The sequence below is a fragment of the Helianthus annuus genome, chromosome 13 (genome assembly GCF_002127325.2).
Source record: "Helianthus annuus cultivar XRQ/B chromosome 13, HanXRQr2.0-SUNRISE, whole genome shotgun sequence".
Classification (NCBI taxonomy): Eukaryota; Viridiplantae; Streptophyta; class Magnoliopsida; order Asterales; family Asteraceae; genus Helianthus; species Helianthus annuus.
In genome coordinates this window covers 7233345-7254149 of record NC_035445.2, presented here as the reverse complement: position 1 = coordinate 7254149, position 20805 = coordinate 7233345, and the positions used below count along the sequence as shown (strand labels likewise).

Genomic DNA, 20805 nt, shown 5'->3' with positions numbered 1-20805 from the left:
AGCGAGCATAGGCGGCTCTTTCGTCTGAAGAGAAGGTATGCATTAATGAGATTGAAATCATTGCTCCCTACAAGGGAACATTTCCCTGCCTTTGACCAGACATTCCAGGGAAGTGTCCAATGGTCCATAACAAGGGGCAGTCTATCTCGATAGTTGGGCTCCCTTGTTTTTTTTTTGAACGGCTTACGGTTAGGATATCGCTAACCAGGTTAGTGGTTAGTTTGTTAGTATCACCAAGTTAGTATAAAATCCCCTTGCCTGGACTTGAACCCAGGACCTCCAAGAGAAGCAAAGCTTCCCACCTCCCCCTTAACCACTAGGCCAAGAGATCATTGGGCTCCCTTGTTATAAGCAAGAATGGAGATCAAGATAAGGTAAGTTTTCTCAACCCATAACAATATAACAATAGAAACACAGAGAATTAACTCTAAAAAAAGCATTATGAACGAGGATGGCCTGAATCTATATAAGTGGCAGGTTTATTATATTTACCGATTTCAAATTGTATTCCCAACCTTTCTATTATAATTAATTGTATCATGTCATGATGTAGATACAATATGGGTATAAGGCAAAAACTAGCGGAAGAATTTGTGGAGTTATGCTTCAATATGGGTATAAGGGCATTCTGGTCAAATGTTAAGCCCGTCAAGGTACTTAAGGTATAATCTTACATTCGTAGGCTGATCTTACTTTTTCACTTTAATAGTTTAATAATATTGTTTTAATGATCATAATTAATGACTACTCCGGCTTGAAGTTTATTTATTGGGGAAAAGATCAAATAGGAAGTTAATTTTCGCTAGGAAGAATAGGAAGCCATAGGATTATGACATGTGGCAAATTTTAAAATAAAGAGAAAGGGTATTTTAGTCAATCCAACTCCTTCTTCTTCCTTTTTCAAAACCCAGTAAATTCAAAAACCCACCATTTTCAAAACCCACCATCTTCAACTATTTCTTCACTTTCTATCTCAATAATCACTACATTATAGTGCGATTTTCATCACCAATTAATGATTCAGAACCCGATCAACGTGTTCTTCAGCTTTTTTTTGAAGAAAACCCAGTTTAATTTCATAAAAAAAATCTCGTTTTTTCCGGTGATTTTGGAGATAATCACTCGATTTCGTTCGATTCGAGTGTTGATAAGTGTTTCTATCATTCAAAGTTCGTCAATTGATGAAGAAATCGGCTTCAATCCATGTAAGAAATTCTTTAATTTCATTTTCATGATCTGGGTTTTTGATTTATTCATTGCGTTTTACGATCTTTGCGGGGTCCCAGGGGCGGCAGCCCCTGGCGGGGTCCAAGGGGCAGAGGAGGTTGTTCTTGATCAGGTTTGTAAAATATTTGTTATTTTTGTGAAGTTGGAAACTTCTAATATCAATGCCATCGGGTGAAAATTCGGATACACCTCATTCTTTGAAGCAAACAGAGGAGGTTGTTCTTGATCAGGTTTGTAAAATATAATTTTCTTGATTAGTTATAAAATTTTTCAGGGTTTGTGTTAATTAACCGTTATATATACGTTTTTTTTTCTTTTGGCAGGATGTAGAAATTCAAGGGAAGTTAGCTGAGAAAGTTTCATGCTATCAAGGAGTGTTCTATAATTATTTCAGCATAGGTATTTTATTTTATTCGCTTTGGGGATTAATACATAGTATATATTTAAATTTAATTATTATTTAATATGTTTTTAGGAATTGATGCTCAAGTGGCTTATGGTTTCCATCATTTAAGGAACGAGAAACCTTACCTTGCTCAAGGTCCCATTTCAAACAAGGTTTGATCTTTAGTTGACTTCTCAAGAAACATCATACATTTTGCTTGTGTCATCTTGTTATGAACATTTTCTTTTAAGATGGGAAAACGGGTCCGTCATATGTGTTAAGTAACGGGCTCGGGTTAAAATGGGTCATTTAATACCGATCCAAATGGGTTAAGTCAGCTCAGGTTGTGCAATTAGAGAAGTTACAAGTGCTTTACTACACTTTGGTTCATTTTCGACCCGTTTGACCCATTTCATGTTTAGTTATGTTTTTAAACTTTGGCCATTTGGACTGTGATTGATAAAATATAAAGCAAATTAACCATCTGAAACAAAACGGGTCAAAGTGCCCACCTCTAATCTTTCTATGTTATATGGTCGTCAGATACGTACATGATTAGTTTGTGCCTTGTGGTATATTTATGATTTATGTTGGTGTTTTTGTTGTCGCACATAATATACTTTGGTTTCTTAAGTCATCTGCTATATTTATGAAATGCGTTGCCTGTAGAGGGTTACTTGCGGGTTTCTTAAGTCATCTGCTATATTATAATGCTCTATGGGGCAACCGCAGTGATTGTTTTCAGCCGTTCATCTCAGAATGGGTACTCCAATGTCACACTTTGTAAGACCCAGCTTATAAAACCAGATTTAAATACATAAAAACCTTGCATTTAATGTCAAAATATTGACATTACAAAAACTTTCATCATTTTAATCCAAACTAGACACCACAAACATGTACAATTCTTACAAAATCATAACCAAGACATTAACTACAATTGTTTACATGGTTTTTAGAACAAAAGATCTTATGCGGAAGCGTTTTGCTAGAGTGTTCGGTTCGGATTGTCATGCTTAATCACCATCCATCCCTTGGGTACCTGAAAGCTAACGTGTTTAACAAGCATTAGTATTATTAACCATGGTAGATCACGAAATTGGATTAGGTTCGAAAACTTATTCAAAACAAGAAATAAATTTCATCAAACAGGGCTTCACCGTAATTTACGGTGGCACCGTAAATTACGGTGGCTTCTGGACATTTGGGGGCCTACCGTAACTCAGTAGGAATCCACCGTAACAGAATTGCAGGTCACCGTAAATTACGGTGCCACCGTAATTTACGGTAGACTCTGCACATAACTCCCTTGTTAAAAATGCAGGATTTTGCTGGTTCTTTATGAGTCGAAACAGCATACTTTCGCATAAATCATTAAACGGCTGGGCTAGTTCTTCGTATTTGTATTTCGGTTATCACATTACTCAATTATAACTTAATTGGGCATGTAACGGGAGTTAACATCCACGCTAAATTGCAAGATTTCTAAATTGATCTTTCGTACTATGATCATGCATCCAAACCAAAACGTAGCATCTATAATAAGAACAAGGTTTATGAGTTTGTCTATGGTATTCGCTACACGGCCTACACTTCAAGTAATATTCGCACAATATAATAAGTCATGCTTCGTGTTTATTTCCAGAACTTGTCTGACCCGTTTAGGTGCTGAAATTAGACACCTTACGGATGCTCAATTTTCATGTTTATAACTTGTTTAAGGCAATAGTCGATTTCATGATATAAAGGAAATTCTTGGTACTCATGCTTTCCTTCCTTTCAAGCAACGCATAAGGCTGATAATACGTATAATGTGATGAAACAATAAAATTTCATACCTTTTAGAGCGCGTCTTTTCCTCGTGAACTCCCTCCGGCTTGTCCGCTAGATGAACCGGACTCTTTGCCTAGAAGATTCAGTTTTATAACATGTTTAGAACTCCTTCTTATGACCACAATCACATAATTATGGACCATTATCAAATCTGCGTTTTTATCCAAATTTCACATTTAAATCCCCACTTAGGCATTTCTACAAACACCTAGCGGGTCAGATTTTTCTACCTTCATAAACAAGTTCATGACTTTATGATTCGACATCAAATTTCACTATAATAGTAATTTTCGCATACATTTAGTATCAATATCACAGGAGTTACTTCTTATAATGAAATTTATACTAGGATTACACATCAAAATCCTAATGTTCATCATCAACATATAAAACCCATAACCTAACACCCATGGATTCATGGAATTTTCCAGAATTAGGGCATGATTTCATATATAGTTGTCTAGGTTTTAATCCTAGACACTATATCATCTTTAGTCTAACTAATTACTGTCATGCATCACAAAATTTCAGATTTGCTTAGATTCATGAGGATTTCAAGTAGTGAATTCTCACAAAATTTTACATACCTCTTAATCCTCTTGCGATGAGGAACACAATTCTAAGCTTGGATTTCGTTTTGGTTATGATTTGAGCCTCCAATTGCAAGAAATTGTGACTTTAGGGTTTTGGAACAATGGGGGTCGCCCTTTCTCTTGTTTCTGTCGACCAGACACACCAATTTGGTGTGTTTGGTTTAGTTTTGTTACAATTAAAACTAAACTTTTGATTCTTGGCAAGATTAGTCCCTTAACTACCATTTCTTTTTAAATACTAGAGTTTTAACTAAGTGTAGGTTATTTTCAAGACTTGTAAACTTTAACTAGGTTAAAGTTTCTGCATGTTTATTTCTTGTTTATGAAATCCTTATATTCTTATATAAAGATTTATATTTTCGGGGTGTTACAAGTCCACCCCCCTTAAAAAGGGTTTCGTCCCCGAAACCGAATTACGTACCAAATAATGTTGGGTGTAGACGTCGCATTTCCTCTTCGGATTCCCAAGTAGTGTCTGACCCTTTTCTGTGCTCCCATTTGACCTTGACTTGGGTTATCATTTTGTTCCTCAAACTTTTCTCCTTACGATCTAAAATCGCAATTGGTTTTACTGCATAGTTGAGGCTGTTATCCACTTCGATATCGTCGTAGTGTATATGAGCAGTTTCGTCGGTCAAACATTTTCGAAGATGTGATACGTGGAATGTGCTATGAATTCCACTCAACTCTTCGGGTAATTCAAGTCGATAAGCTACCTTACCAACCCGTTCAATGATTCTAAATGGCCCGATGAATCTCGGGCTTAACTTTCCCCTTTTTCTGAATCTAATAATACCCTTCCATGGGGAAACCTTTAGCATGACCATATCGCCAACCTGAAACTCAATTGGCCTATTCCTTTTATCTGCGTATGCCTTTTGCCGGTCTTGAGCCGCTTTCAAGTGTGCCCGAACTATGTCGATTTTCGCATTTGTGGCTCGGATTATATCAGTTGGTGCCAGCCCTCGCGGACCCACTTCTCCCCAACATACCGGAGTTCGACACTTTCTGCCATATAATAGCTCGTACGGGGCCATTTTAATGCTCGCGTGATAGCTATTGTTATATGCGAATTCGACCAAGGGTAAATGGACATCCCAACTACCCCCAAAATCAATAATGCAAGCCCGCAGCATATCTCCCAACGTTTGTATTGTCCTTTCGCTCTGCCCATCCGTTTGTGGATGGTAAGCAGTGCTAAGGAACAATTTAGTTCCCATCTGTTCTTGGAATTCACGCCAGAATTTCGAAGTAAACCGAGTATCTCTGTCTGACACAATGGATATCGGTACCCCATGCCTTGCTATGATTTCGTTGGTGTAAACCTCCGACATTTTCTCAGATGTATAAGTCTCACGAATGGGAATAAAGTGAGCGCTTTTAGTTAACCTATCCACGACTACCCAAATAGCATCAAAACCACGACTTGTTTTAGGCAGTTTGGTCAATAGGTCCATCGTAATTTGCTCCCATTTCCAAACCGGAATTTCTAACGGTTAGAGTTTACCATACGGCTTTTGGTGTTCTGCCTTGACTTGTAGGCATGTCAAGCATTTTTCCACGTATTTCACAGTGTCTCGCTTCATTCCGGGCCACCAATAGTTTTGCTTCAAGTCATGATACATTTTGGTCGCTCCTGGGTGAATGGAATAACGGGATTTATGAGCTTCATCAAGTAGAAGCTTCTTAACCCCACATGTGTTAGGAACCCAGATTCTATTAAAACGAGTCTTTAGGCCGTGACTGCCCACCTCAAGGTCCTTCACTTGGCCGATAATTCTTTCCTTTTTCCAGTTTTCCGCCTTTACAGCTTCATTCTGTGCTTCTCGAATTCGTTCTAGTAAACTTGAAGTCACAACCAGTTGCATTGATCGTACCCGTATCGGGGTATAATCTGTTTTGCGGCTCAGCGCATCGGCCACTACATTAGCCTTACCGGGGTGGTAATGTATTTCGCAATCGAAGTCCTTGACGGTTTCCAACCACCGTCTTTGCCGCATGTTTAATTCCTTCTGGTCGAAGAAATATTTCAAACTTTTATGGTCGGTAAAGATGGTAAACTTTACTCCGTACAAGTAATGTCTCCATATCTTTAAGGCAAAAACCACCGCCGCTAATTCTAAGTCGTGAACCGGATATTTATTTTCATGAATCTTCAATTGCCTCGAGGCATAGGCGATGACCTTGCCTCGTTGCATTAATACACACCCGAGCCCCAATTGAGAAGCGTCCGAGTAAACCACCATGTCTTCAGTCCCTTCCGGTAAGGTCAGTACCGGAGCGTGGGTCAACTTTTCCTTGAGTGTTTGGAAAGCTTCCTCTTGCTTAATGCCCCACACGAACTTTTCCTCTTTACGAGTTAATTTGGTCAAGGGTAAGGCAATTTTGGAGAAATCCTGTATGAATCTCCGATAATATCCCGCAAGCCCTAAAAAGCTTCGGATTTCCGAGGGATTTCTTGGAGGGCTCCATTTCGACACAGCTTCTATCTTTGACGGATCTACTAGTACTCCATCAGCACTAATGAGATGCCCAAGAAACTGTACTTCCCGTAACCAGAAAGCACACTTCGTGAATTTTGCATACAGCTTCTCTCGTCTGAGTGTGTCTAATATTTCCCGCAAATGACACACGTGCTCGGCTTCACTCTTTGAATATACTAGAATGTCGTCGATAAATACAATTACCGACTTATCTAGCATGGGTTTGCAAACCCGGTTCATGAGGTCCATGAAAGCCGCGGGTGCATTGGTCAATCCGAAGGGCATTACAAGGAATTCATAATGCCCGTACCTCGTACGAAAAGCCGTCTTTGGTACGTCCTCCTCCTTGACTTTCAATTGATGATAACCAGATCGGAGGTCGATTTTGGAGAACCAACTTGCTCCTTGTAGTTGGTCAAATAAATCATCAATTCTTGGAAGTGGGTATCGATTCTTCACCGTGAGTTTGTTTAACTCTCGGTAATCGATACACATGCGCATACTGCCATCTTTCTTTTTCACGAATAAGACTGGTGCGCCCCACGGAGACACACTCGGTCGGATAAATCCCTTGTCAAGAAATTCCTGAATTTGTGACATCAATTCTTGTAACTCCGACGGTGCAAGTCGATATGGCGCCTTGGCCACGGGTTTCGCGCCCGAATCAACTCGATTCCGAACTCTACCTCCCGTTCTGGCGGTATCCCCGGTAGTTCTTCCGGAAACACGTCTTCATAATCTCGCACGACCGGTACATCCCCAATTTTGAGGAGTTCCTTTTCCGTTTCGCTTGCATATACCATAAAGGCCTTGCATCCATGTTTCATGAGTTTGCGAGCCTCTAGCATTGTGCATATCACCGGGTTACCTCCCTTTTCTCCATATATCGTAACTTGCTTTCCGCTAGGAGACGTTAGTTTTATTTCCTTTCAGAAACAAACCACCTTTGCGTGGTAATGGGATAGCCAATCCATTCCCACTACCACTTGAAATTCTCCCATCGACATCGGGATCAAGTCTATTGCATATTCCTCGTCATCAATATTCATCGTGCAGTTTTTACATACATCACAGACAATAAAGCTTTTATTATTGCCTATCTCTACCTCTAAAGGCATAGGTAATTTTGTTAGAACAAATGAAGGGTGTCGAATAAACCCATATGAAACAAAAGATTTATTCGCACCAGTATCAAATAACACACGTGCGGGAATTGAATTTATAGTGAATGTACCTGAGACCACGTCAGGTTCGACCTTTGCTTCAGCAGCGGTCAATTGAAAGGATCTTGCTTTGGCTTTTGCGGCTTCACTTTTTGAGTCTTGCCCTTCTTTCTTTCCCGCCAATTCTGGGCACTCTGATCTTTTGTGACCCGTTCGGTAACAGTTATAACAAACGGTCACTTTTTCCGGGCATGATATAGCCATATGTCCCGTTTTTCGACATATAGGACATGGCTTATCCTTGAAGCGACATTCACCCTTATGATTCTTGCCGCAGATTTTGCAACTTGGTGTACCGCTCTTTGCGTCTGATTTCTTTGTCGTTTCATTCGTTCTTGCTTTCTTGGTAGGGCTTGGATTTATATCCTGTGCCCTTCGTTCGCCCCGCTCTATACTCTTTTTCAACTCAATCTCCCTTTCCCGAGCAGCATTGACAATCTCGGTAAGGGTCTCATACTTTGAAGGGGTTATGAACTCCCTATATTCTGCGCTCAGCATATTATGGTAGTAATAAACTTTTTGCTCTTCGTTCATTATCAGATCGTCACAGAACTTCATTTTATCCATAAACACCCCCGTGATCTTGTCTATGGATTCACCCTTGTGTCTGAGTTGCATGAACTCTTCCTTGATCTTGTTTATAACCGCTTTGGGGCTATGGTGTTTAAGAAACGGCGTCTTAAACTCCTCCCACGTCATGGCCTTGGCCGCTTCGTTTCCAATCTCCTTCTTTTTATTATCCCACCAGTCCTTCGCTTGACCTCTTAACTGACCCGTACCATAAGCTACGTAGTCATTTTCATCACAATGGGTTCTCTCGAATACCCCCTCGATATCGCCTATCCACCGCTGACACACGATTGGATCAACCTCCCCATTATATATGGGTGGTTTACAAGCTATGAATTCCTTGTATGAACAAGGTTTTCGTTCCCCAGATTTTTCCCTTGCTAGATTTGAATTATCTTCTAGCTTCTTGATTCTCTCTTCTACCACTGATAAAACCGTATTTTGGATTTTATCAATGAAGTTCGACAAACTGTTTTCGATCGCCTTTCCAGCTTCTTCGGCAATCACTATTCTCATTTGTTCGGTGACTCTTGGCACCGCATCACCATCACCTCCGCTTGCCATCTTTGATACTGAAATGTTTACATACATTGTTAAACATTTCATTTGTAATACATGTTTTTCTTGTTTTGATTTGATCAAGTTCGCAACTTGACTCAATCATTCTTGTTTCATGTCTTTCTTGTGTTTGAGTGTGCTTACACACTCTTGATTCTATTATTCTTGTTTCATGCTTTTCTTGTGTTTGAGTGTGTTTACACACTCTTTTCCATGCATATATATTCGTGAATTATTTCTATACTCCTTAAATTTTACTTAAGCAATTACTCTTACCGGATGTTGATCAAGCTTGAACCGAACACTTATTGGCAACCTTAAGCTCTGATTACCAACTTGTAAGACCCAGCTTATAAAACCAGATTTAAATACATAAAAACCTTGCATTTAATGTCAAAATATTGACATTACAAAAACTTTCATCATTTTAGTCCAAACTAGACACCACAAACATGTACAATTCTTACAAAATCATAACCAAGACATTAACTACAATTGTTTACATGGTTTTTAGAACAAAAGATCTTATGCGGAAGCGTTTTGCTAGAGTGTTCGGTTCGGATTGTCATGCTTAATCACCATCCATCCCTTGGGTACCTGAAAGCTAACGTGTTTAACAAGCATTAGTATTATTAACCATGGTAGATCACGAAATTGGATTAGGTTCGAAAACTTATTCAAAACAAGAAATAAATTTCATCAAACAGGGCTCCACCGTAATTTACGGTGGCACCGTAAATTACGGTGGCTTCTGGACATTTGGGGGCCTACCGTAACTCAGTAGGAATCCACCGTAACAGAATTGCAGGTCACCGTAAATTACGGTGCCACCGTAATTTACGGTAGACTCTGCACATAACTCCCTTGTTAAAAATGCAGGATTTTGCTGGTTCTTTATGAGTCGAAACAGCATACTTTCGCATAAATCATTAAACGGCTGGGCTAGTTCTTCGTATTTGTATTTCGGTTATCACATTACTCAATTATAACTTAATTGGGCATGTAACGGGAGTTAACATCCACGCTAAATTGCAAGATTTCTAAATTGATCTTTCGTACTATGATCATGCATCCAAACCAAAACGTAGCATCTATAATAAGAACAAGGTTTATGAGTTTGTCTATGGTATTCGCTACACGGCCTACACTTCAAGTAATATTCGCACAATATAATAAGTCATGCTTCGTGTTTATTTCCAGAACTTGTCTGACCCGTTTAGGTGCTGAAATTAGACACCTTACGGATGCTCAATTTTCATGTTTATAACTTGTTTAAGGCAATAGTCGATTTCATGATATAAAGGAAATTCTTGGTACTCATGCTTTCCTTCCTTTCAAGCAACGCATAAGGCTGATAATACGTATAATGTGATGAAACAATAAAATTTCATACCTTTTAGAGCGCGTCTTTTCCTCGTGAACTCCCTCCGGCTTGTCCGCTAGATGAACCGGACTCTTTGCCTAGAAGATTCAGTTTTATAACATGTTTAGAACTCCTTCTTATGACCACAATCACATAATTATGGACCATTATCAAATCTGCGTTTTTATCCAAATTTCACATTTAAATCCCCACTTAGGCATTTCTACAAACACCTAGCGGGTCAGATTTTTCTACCTTCATAAACAAGTTCATGACTTTATGATTCGACATCAAATTTCACTATAATAGTAATTTTCGCATACATTTAGTATCAATATCACAGGAGTTACTTCTTATAATGAAATTTATACTAGGATTACACATCAAAATCCTAATGTTCATCATCAACATATAAAACCCATAACCTAACACCCATGGATTCATGGAATTTTCCAGAATTAGGGCATGATTTCATATATAGTTGTCTAGGTTTTAATCCTAGACACTATATCATCTTTAGTCTAACTAATTACTGTCATGCATCACAAAATTTCAGATTTGCTTAGATTCATGAGGATTTCAAGTAGTGAATTCTCACAAAATTTTTCATACCTCTTAATCCTCTTGCGATGAGGAACACAATTCTAAGCTTGGATTTCGTTTTGGTTATGATTTGAGCCTCCAATTGCAAGAAATTGTGACTTTAGGGTTTTGGAACAATGGGGGTCGCCCCTTCTCTTGTTTCTGTCGACCAGACACACCAATTTGGTGTGTTTGGTTTAGTTTTGTTACAATTAAAACTAAACTTTTGATTCTTGGCAAGATTAGTCCCTTAACTACCATTTCTTTTTAAATACTAGAGTTTTAACTAAGTGTAGGTTATTTTCAAGACTTGTAAACTTTAACTAGGTTAAAGTTTCTACATGTTTATTTCTTGTTTATGAAATCCTTATATTCTTATATAAAGATTTATATTTTCGGGGTGTTACACACTTCTTGCTGAACAGGTGACTAAATTAAATGATGTAACTTTATTATTTCTGCAAGATTAGTTTGACCTAATAATCAGTTTAGGGGTATATGCAATAAAAGTGGTTCTGATTATTAGGGGTCATTTTGCATGTAATTTTTCTAATGATTAGCTGATTTTGATTATTCTATTACATGATTACTTTCTAAACACAAATTAAAACACCATTAAAAGCTAAGATATAGAAGTGTCATTAGGTTTTATGTTACAAGAACCTGCTGCTTAATATTTTAAAATTTGATATTATAATAATATAAGATTTATATAGCAGGTGGTGTATTTTGTCAATTCTGTAACTGAAGCAAATGAGCTGGCTATGCTGATGGCACGACTGTCCAGTGGTAATCTTGCGATGGTTGTTTTGAGAAACACTTATCATGGTGGAAGTGTTGGTACTATTGAAGCCGCAGCGAGCGCAACCGCAAGATAATAATAACAAATAACATCATCCTATCCAGTTCTGTGTAGAAGAATGAAACAGCATTAAAACAGCACCCATTCCAAGATAAACGACTAAAAACGAGTGCATTCGCAATGATGGTTTTCAGTCGTTCATCTCGGAATGGGTGCTGTTTTAATGCTGTTTGATTCTTCGACGTAGAACCGGACAGGATGATGTTATCGTCCCAATGGCAAATACGTGATCTTTTCCTTATGTTTTTGTTTATTTTTGTCTATTTTATACATTAACTAGGTTATAACCCCGTGTATTACACGGGGTTGAATAAATAAATTTTATATACTAAATAATAAAACAATATATCTTGAAAAACCGCATTTATTGTACGGGTTGAATAAATATAATTTTATATATTAAATAATAAAAAGTTATATCTATAAAAACCATATTATACGGGTTGAATAAATGTAATTTTATATACCAAATAAAAAAGTTATATATTTAAAACCATGTGTATTACAAGGGTTGAATAAATGTAATTTTATATACCAAATAATAAAAAATACATCTTTAAAAATATGCGCATTACACGGTTTGAATAAATGTAATTTTCTATACTAAATAATAAAAAATATATATCCTTAAAAACCCCGTGTAATGTATAAATTGAATAAATCTAATTTTATATATCAAATAATAAAAAGTTAAAATGGTTAAGCATAATACATTGAAGGGGTTTCATGTAACTTCCACAATGGAAAAAACGTGGAAAACTTCTATCTTTTTAGTCTTCCCTCCACTTAAATATAACGGAATTTCTATTGAGTTCACACATCTTCTATATATAATAAATAAAACTAATTGTGGGACACGTGTCCAATTCTTAGAGCATTGTTTTTGTGGGTTTCCAGCTCAAATGATTGGATCAATTTTTGGGGACCCGACCCATATCAAATACGACTTTTGCTTCTTATGTTCGCTACTTTCTCCCTCTGTTATGTTTCATGAAACCCTAATAAATGCCGTCCACATGAATACCCCAAAATATTGAAGACAACACAATCTTTCAACGAATACCTTTCTAATATCCGATTCCACAATTGATCGCAGGTTTGTTCGGTCTCCCAATCATTATTTTGTGTTTCTTTTTGGTTAATTGTTAAATCCTTAGGGTTTATCATGATTCGCTACTTCCTCTCTTTTATGTTTCATCAGACTGAAACCCTAAATGTCGTCCACATGAATACCCCAAAATATTGAAGGCAACACAATCTTCCAAGGAGTACCTTTCTAATATCTGATCCCACAATTGATCGCAGGTTCGTTCGGTCTCCCAATGATTATTTTGTGTTTTTTTTTTTTTAAATTGTTGAGTCCTTAGGGTTTATCATGTTTCGACTTTTTGCTTAGGTTTGTTTAAAACTCCTTTGATTCACTTGAACTAAAATCAGTACTTTATTTTTATCTCTTCGGGGTTTTTCTTTTTTTCAATTTCTAATTTCTGATTCATAATTCTAGCATTCCAGGTTTTGATAGCTCCAAACGATTCAAGGTTGCTCGAATGAGATTGACTATTTAATTCCTTTTATGTTCCCATGGCTTACATCTGGCATTTATGTGAATTAAATTCACAAGGTATGTTGTTGCTGTTGTTAATATTATTGTTTTGCTAATCTTTTTTTAGCCTATAGATATTGATCTACACATATTATTGTTTTATAGGCTAAACTGCTATATGGACTTTGTCTAACAAAATTTACACAATATTATTGTTTACACACGATGCACCTTATAAAGTTTAAATGTTATGTAATGTCGTTTAACCACTATTTCACAATTGAGTCATAGTATCAGTTTGAGTATTCTTGCAAAATTGAGTCACAATATCTTTCTTTTCCAATCAACTAGACTAGCTCAAAAGATATGGAGTGGTTGGATGGCCTCCACATATCCTATGTCACAACCTGCACATCTTAATATCCGACTTCATTTAGCCTTTCAACACTCCTACATGGGAACAATATAGGCAACTTCTGTTTTTTTAATATGTTTGAGTAGGGCTTTTATCTTAGGCATTTTTAATTTGGTTACACCCGAATACAGTTCGGTGAGTGTTGTGTGTGCATTCGGTTTGGTTGAGGACACGTTTAAGAAACATGCTTTGGCAAGCAATAAAGGTACATATATTATTTTGTGTGATCGGTTTGGTTGAGGACACGTTATAATGCGAGTTCTTTGTTTAAACAAATTCAAGTCCAAATTAAAGGTACGGATATTATTAGTTAATTATAGCTTTACATAAATCTATCTTCACTTGCTATGCCATCACAACCCAGCTTATAACTATATCATGTAATTTTAATTTTATTGTATGTACTACTACATATATTGATTTCAAATAACATAAAAATCTGTTTTAGTTACATCTTATATTCTATCGTAATTAGACACATTGCTCTATAGTTTTATTTTGTATTTTATCCGAATTTTAGCCTATTCACAAAATCACATTCAACATGGATGACATGATCGCTGAGTTTTCGGGTCGGCGGAGACGGTCCAAGTGTCAGAACAACGGGCTTTTCAAGCAATATGTTTGGCGATAATGTGGGTAGATTTGATAATATCTTCAGCTCTTTTGGTGGTGGCAGTGGTAGATCGTATGGCAGCGGTGGTGGAGTTAGGTCGGGTACTCGAAAGCTGCCCGATCTCGAGAGAAATCTACCATACCATGATAAAGCACCATTTAACCACTCTGTTGTTGTCCGAATATTTTTTGGTTGTTTGCACATAAAGGCAGCCATAATCAAAGAAGTTAACCCACTTATTCTTGTATTAGTGTTGTGTGTGTTATGCTTTTTTTGCTACACTGTTTTCTTAATTTTAGATATTTGAAATATGTCTCTTGGTTGATATTGGAAAGTATCCTTATTTAATGGGTCAAGTTGCTTGATCATAATTGCTTACACTAATTTTTTATTTTTTTATTTCAGTTTCCTCTAATTCGATGGTGATGAATGATGTTTGTCAAACTGCACTTTATGTGGCAAGAGACGATGGATATAGTAATGTTGTCCATGCAATTGAGGTACACATGTAGTTTATTTCACACATGACTTTGATGGATACATTTTTTTCTCATTTTTTGATATGTCATCATCTTATGTTTGGTTTGTAATGCAATTATTGTAGAACCATATAGCTTTTACCAACAATACTAAACACGAATTAAAAAAAAAGATTGTAACTTTGTATTTTTTATTTGATGTTCTAATATAATAGAATGTTTCAACATTTATAGTCCACAATCCCATTTTGTTTGGAATTAGCTATTATGGTGTCACAACTTTTATGTACAATTATTGTTGAGCAAAAGCTATGTAATGCAATTTATTTTTCATAATTTTTATTATATTTTTATGTCTTATACAACTTAAATTGTTCAACCGTGTATCACACGGGTAAATAACCTAGTAATATAACATATTAAACTAAATAATATTTAATAGGATGTTTATCTATAATTAATTAGAATATATTAAACTAAAATAATAATTATCTATAAGAGATGACCTAATATGATGATAAGTGTTCCTAAAATGGTTTCTTTTATTATAAAGTGTAGATATTATTATTTTTAGTATTATTAATAATTTTAATCAATTAAATGAGAGAATGACAAGTGTCCCAAAACAGGTTTCTTTTATTATATAGTATAGATTTATATCTTTTTTTGTTCTTATGTGGAATCTTTATTGTAGATTGATTTCGATATCTCGAAGAACCGGCCAGATCCTATAACATACGACGCTCAAGAGGACTGGTTGTCTAACTTAATGACAATTCTTACCGTTCGCTTCAATAGATGACCTGATCCAACAGGTTTGTTTCTGTTCTATACTGAATTTGTTCGATGACGTATACTATATCAACTTGCTATGCAACACTTGTTTGCTTGTATTTTCAGTTTGAAGACATGGGTTCACACGGGACAAAGATAATCATATACAACTTATGGCTCAATGACGAAGGCCTTCTTCATACCACCTTCTTCATTCGTTAAGGGTGATTTTTTTTAAACTTACATATGTTCAACATGTTTTTAATTTGGTGTATTCACAATATATAACGATTCTTTTCAGGAATACTCTTCTATGTTGTACCTTAGAAAGTTCAACAACTTCAAAATCATCTTGAGGGGGAAGCCTGTAGAGCAGTATACTATAGCATATGGCTTAAGAAACCCGCAAGTAACCCTCTACAGGCCACACGTTTCATCTTTGTAAGGGGAAGATAGGTGCTTCTCTCCTACGGCATACAAGATTGGCGGCAGCCCGCCATATTTAACGTATAAAAAATATATATGTTAAATATGGCGGGCTCCCACCAATAACCTGTGTCTTGTATGCCCTATAGAGAGAAGCACTCATCTTCCTTCTACAAAACAAAGAAAAATTATAAAAAACATTATCATGAGATTAACAAAGAAACAAATCGTTGTAGTTATTGTTACAAATTTATAATGTTTATTTTTTATCAATTAATGTTTATCACTGTAATTTTGTTAACAAATTTATAATGTTCAGCGTATTGCATTTCGTATTTGTATCGATTAATGAATTATGGTTAAAGCATTATGTGCTTATGATTGATTTGATGGATAAACTAACAGCTAAAAAAAATCAATAAAAGTATATCACCAAAGAATCGATAAACTAATAGAAAAACGAGTGTCAACATATCACGAATAAGAAAACTAACTTAAGTACTATACAATATATCACGAGACGACTGATAACTAACGGTAAACGAGTATCCTATTGTAAATCGTCACTCCCTCCGCATTGCGCGGATAAATGGCTAGTATATGATATATGTATGTCACATTGTGACCTAGGTCCTCGTGAAAAGGTTCAACATACTTATTAGGCCTCACTAAGTTGGGCTGAACTAGTTGGGTCTGCCGTCTGGACCATTTTGCTTTTTAACAGTAACTGAATGAGTAAAGTACAAAGACTCCATTAATACCTGCCCGAAATAGGATGAAAGTATAATATGAAAATCACAAACATTTCAAATTTGCAGGTATATCTATAAGTTGGGAACAATTTCACACACGTTTTTTATACTTACGGTTATAAAATAAAAATATAGATATTACGTGTCTTTGTATCTTTATAGTTAAGCTTAGGGCATCCGGTGTGGTATCACGCCCCTGCCAACTCATCCTCTATTCTGCATCATAACGCCTTTCACACCATTTTCTAGGCGCCATGGGGGTGGGGACACCATGGATCAATTCGTTGTCTACTTCGCGAGCGCTAACGGCTCTTTTGTGGGCCCTTTCAAAAAATAACCGTTAGAAAATGGTAACAATTAAAAAAAAATATCTTTTTAATTTTTACTTTATACACTATATATCCCACTTTTTTTTACCAATACCACACCATTCTACACAATATTTTCTCTTTACTTTTATACAATCCCACGCCATGTTTCCCAACAACAATCAAAACATGTGAGACCCCAACAATCTGGTTTAGGCTAATTTTGCAAACAACGAGCAACAAGATTGGTACCTAAGAGACTCGCGAACAGGTGAGATCGGGTATTGGCCGATACCCCCTTCCACACCAACATCCCCTCATCCGTCACCACCACCACCACCACTTCCTGGCTTTTTTGGATACTAGTTCGGTCCAAAGCAACCACCACCAAACATTCAAGAAAGCCCAACTCACTTTCTCAAGAGGTGGACGCGTAAGAAGGAACCATAAGAAGACTGAGAATGTCGAACGTACTCCCAAAATGGTTGAGAGGTGGACGCCTAACGAAGAACTAGCATTGGCATGATCATGGCTCGACGTGTCGGAGAGTTCGGTACCTAAGAGATCGGTACCTAAGAGACTCGCGAACAGGTGAGATCGGGTGTTGGCCGATACCCCCTTCCACGCCAACATCCCCTCATCCGTCACCACCACCACTTCCTGGCTTTTTTGGATACTAGTTCGGTCCAAAGCAACCACCACCAAACTTTCAACTAAGCCCAACTCACTTTCTCAAGAGGTGGACGCGTAAGAAGGAACCATAAGAAGACTGAGAATGTCGAACGTACTCCCAAAACGGTCGAGAGGTGGACGCCTAACGAAGAACTAGCATTGGCACGATCATGGCTCGATGTGTCGGAGAGTTCGATTGTTTATATTTTTTTCTCCATTAAATTTATATAAATTTTTACTAAGCTAATTTTTATTTTTTTGCTACTATTTAATTTTTCTTTTTCAAATTATAGCAACCGACCAAGATATAGTCGACTTTTGGAGGCGTATACATGAGAAGTTTTTCGCCACAATGGGCCGTGGTGAATATCATTCGCCCGATTCGGTTTTTTTGAGAAAGTGGACCGCAATGCGTGGGAAGATCAACAACTTTAACAACACATACAATACCTCGCAAACAATCACACAAGAAAAAGCAGTTCAAACGACGTTGACATCATGATCGCGGCCCACACTGAATATAGAATCTATCATGGCTCTCGGCGTTTACGATGATACATTCTTGGGTGCTTCTTCGCAAATCTCCAAAGTGGCATCTTGTACCATCGTTTCACCCAACGGCCCATAGGTCAAAAAGGTTCAAATCAACAACGCCTAGCCAACCATTCTCATCCGATGCTCATTCTACCTTTAACTAAAATGACGAATTTGATGAATTAAATTTCGAGGAACCCCAAGAGCTGCCACGACCAATAAGGATAAAGCAAGGTAGCAGCACGAGCATGAGGTACCTCCTCGACAACGCCATCGAATGGCCCATCAAGGTTGGACGAGTTCGATGATAGACTCATTCGGCTTCTCTCAATCAAGGAAAAGGAATATGAATTGAAATTGGAGAAACAATCGAGAAAGATATGAAGTTCCCCGAGAAAGACTTTTCCCACAACCAGAGGAGGATGAAACATTTTAGAAGCGTGTAAAGCAAAAATCCGAGCAAAATATATGTAGTTTTTTAGTAGGTTTCTATTTTTATTTTTAAGTAAGTTGGTTGTTTTATTTAAAAAAATAAATAATTAGGTAATCATGATAGGTGCTTTAAACCATTGCATGCAAGTTAAGGGAAGGAGTTTTAAAGTCCCCTATGTGACATGGATCCTACGTGACGTTGACGTGACATTATAAAACCTCTGGAGGCTTTATACCACACCACCGAGCCTAATATATATTATATCCACAAAATAAAATAAATATATTATGATTTACTCTATTTAAACACATGGTGTATCTCACATGTTATTAGATGGGGCATGGCACAATAAGAAATATTTTAAAAAGTGAATAAAAGTGGTGTTGATATATGTATTTTTCCCTAAATTAATATACATTTGTTTCGAAATGTTGGATTGAATATTATTGGGGCCTTTGGTTTGTTGCCTGTGAATGAAAATGTTTGGTTCACAATTGGGTTTGGGTATTTTTGGAGTGAATATAGGTAGAACAAGATAGACGAGTTTACTCTTAACAATTGTTTCATTAGGGTGTAAGGGGTGCTCACCTAAGAGGTGAGTCCCCTCTCTTACGCCCAACCAATCCTCGTGTGCCACGTCAACTCCTCTCTTAAACTCCCCTAACACCCTAAATTGATGTCGGCACTCCCCTCTTAGGTGACTTGGTTTTTATTAAAAAAAAAAAAAAAAGTTTTGATTGGTCCACTCATCCTCTCTCCTCCCCCTCTCTTCGGTGAAGCCCCACCGGTTTCACTCCCTCTCTCTACCTCACCGATATGTTGGCGGTGCCAACCCCGCTCGGCAAGAGGGGTCCCCGCGTGGGTTTCGGTGGGTGCCCCGCCCACCCTTAGTTTGCATAAACACAGATTTAATTTAACCAGTAATTAAAATGATTCGTTGATTAATTAATTGGTAGGAATTTCAAACATTAATCATCCTAAAGAAGTTTAAAGCTCAAAAATTGATTATCTTAAAGTAAACAAATTTAGAAACCAATCACTCAAACTTGACATAAGTTACGAAACACCATGCAATATGAACCACAAAGGTGGTTATTTTCCTGTCTGTATCCATTTTTTTAAAACAATGTCTATTTTAAAAAAATGCTTATTTTCTTAAGTTTAAATTCCCATATCAAACATGCTCTAAAGCTTATTAGTAAATAGTAATATTATACAAAAAGATATTAAATATAACATTGGATGACAACAACCATTTAGTCTTTTCTTAATTTGTATAATCAAAGACTGTACATCACAAGTTGGTTCTTATTAGTTCTCCAACATACACAAAAGCTAATAAAAATTTTCGTTGGTGGGAGTGATGGATGCATGAATAAGTTAAATAAATAATTACCCATAAAAAATTAAAATATTATGTAAAAAGCTAATAATTTTCCACTTGGTGTGAAATTATAAAAGCAATATCGATGAACATGATGTAATCATAAAATATATATCCATTAAAAACAGTTCAAAATATCCATAAAAGATTTATAATAGTTGATCAGAGGGAGATTTATTAGAAACCAATACTGTAAAGCAAAGGGGATTAAATATACCCTTAAGCTATACAAGATTAGTTTAGGATTTAGTTTGTTTAGATTAGTTTTGTTCTGCTATATTCAATAAACCAAAGTACAATATTGTGGTTTCATTTCAGCTTAAGGAATCAACTTTCAACTTCAAATCAAAGAATTCAACTACCTAGTTTAACAACAAAAATAGAAAAGTAAACGTTATTTAAAATTATAACTTATCTAAACTATCAAAGTCTTAACTCTTAAACCCTAACAAATATACAAAGTAGAATTCTAAATAAACTATAACACCAAACAAGAAATCAATTAATCAAACATCAAACACCAAGAAATCAATTAATCAAACAAGAAGTAAAGACAAGAAATCAATTAAATCAAACAACAAAAACTCACAAATGGACGAAATCGATTTTCAACACTCAATAGCAAGGATGATTAATGATTTCAGCAGGGACGATGATGAATGGTGATCAACCCTGGCTTGTTCGACAATTCGAGTCTTCTGTGTTCAACCGTCGACGTTTGTTTTCCAATTGATGCCCATAATGAAAAAGGTTTATTTTAATAGGAAGAGAAATTTTGACTTATCCCTAA

At 36.5% G+C, this 20805-nt stretch overlaps 1 protein-coding gene and 1 long non-coding RNA gene across 3 annotated transcripts; both read left to right on the top strand.

The window, feature by feature from the left end:
- Window positions 1–370: 370 nt before the first annotated feature.
- Window positions 371–11764, top strand: LOC118485605 (diacylglycerol kinase 4-like). 2 transcript variants are annotated; one of them, XM_035981909.1, is made up of 7 exons: window positions 371–662; window positions 1370–1457; window positions 1551–1626; window positions 1703–1785; window positions 2282–2387; window positions 11224–11242; window positions 11534–11764. In XM_035981909.1, the coding sequence occupies exons 1-5, from the start codon at window positions 637–639 to the stop codon at window positions 2321–2323; spliced, it is 315 nt and encodes a 104-aa protein (XP_035837802.1). In that variant the 5' UTR covers window positions 371–636; the 3' UTR covers window positions 2324–2387; window positions 11224–11242; window positions 11534–11764. The 2 variants fall into 2 exon arrangements, with proteins under 2 accessions (XP_035837802.1, XP_035837801.1); XM_035981908.1 differs by having other exon boundaries at window positions 373–662; window positions 11537–11764.
- Window positions 11765–12620: 856 nt separating this feature from the next.
- On the top strand, window positions 12621–16205 carry LOC110897377. Its single transcript, XR_002568596.2, has 7 exons — window positions 12621–12775; window positions 12881–12984; window positions 13184–13300; window positions 14659–14753; window positions 15427–15547; window positions 15633–15730; window positions 15808–16205. It is a non-coding gene; the product is annotated as an uncharacterized LOC110897377 (long non-coding RNA).
- Window positions 16206–20805: the final 4600 nt, after the last annotated feature.

Bases quoted from the DNA above. Each gene is read 5' to 3' on its own strand.
- LOC118485605 (XM_035981909.1), top strand. From the start codon at position 637: ATGTTAAGCCCGTCAAGGTACTTAAG. The intron at 1,458-1,550 runs GTTTGTAAAATA...TTCTTTTGGCAG, and splicing joins AGGAGGTTGTTCTTGATCAG to GATGTAGAAATTCAAGGGAA. The intron at 1,627-1,702 runs GTATTTTATTTT...ATATGTTTTTAG, and splicing joins CTATAATTATTTCAGCATAG to GAATTGATGCTCAAGTGGCT.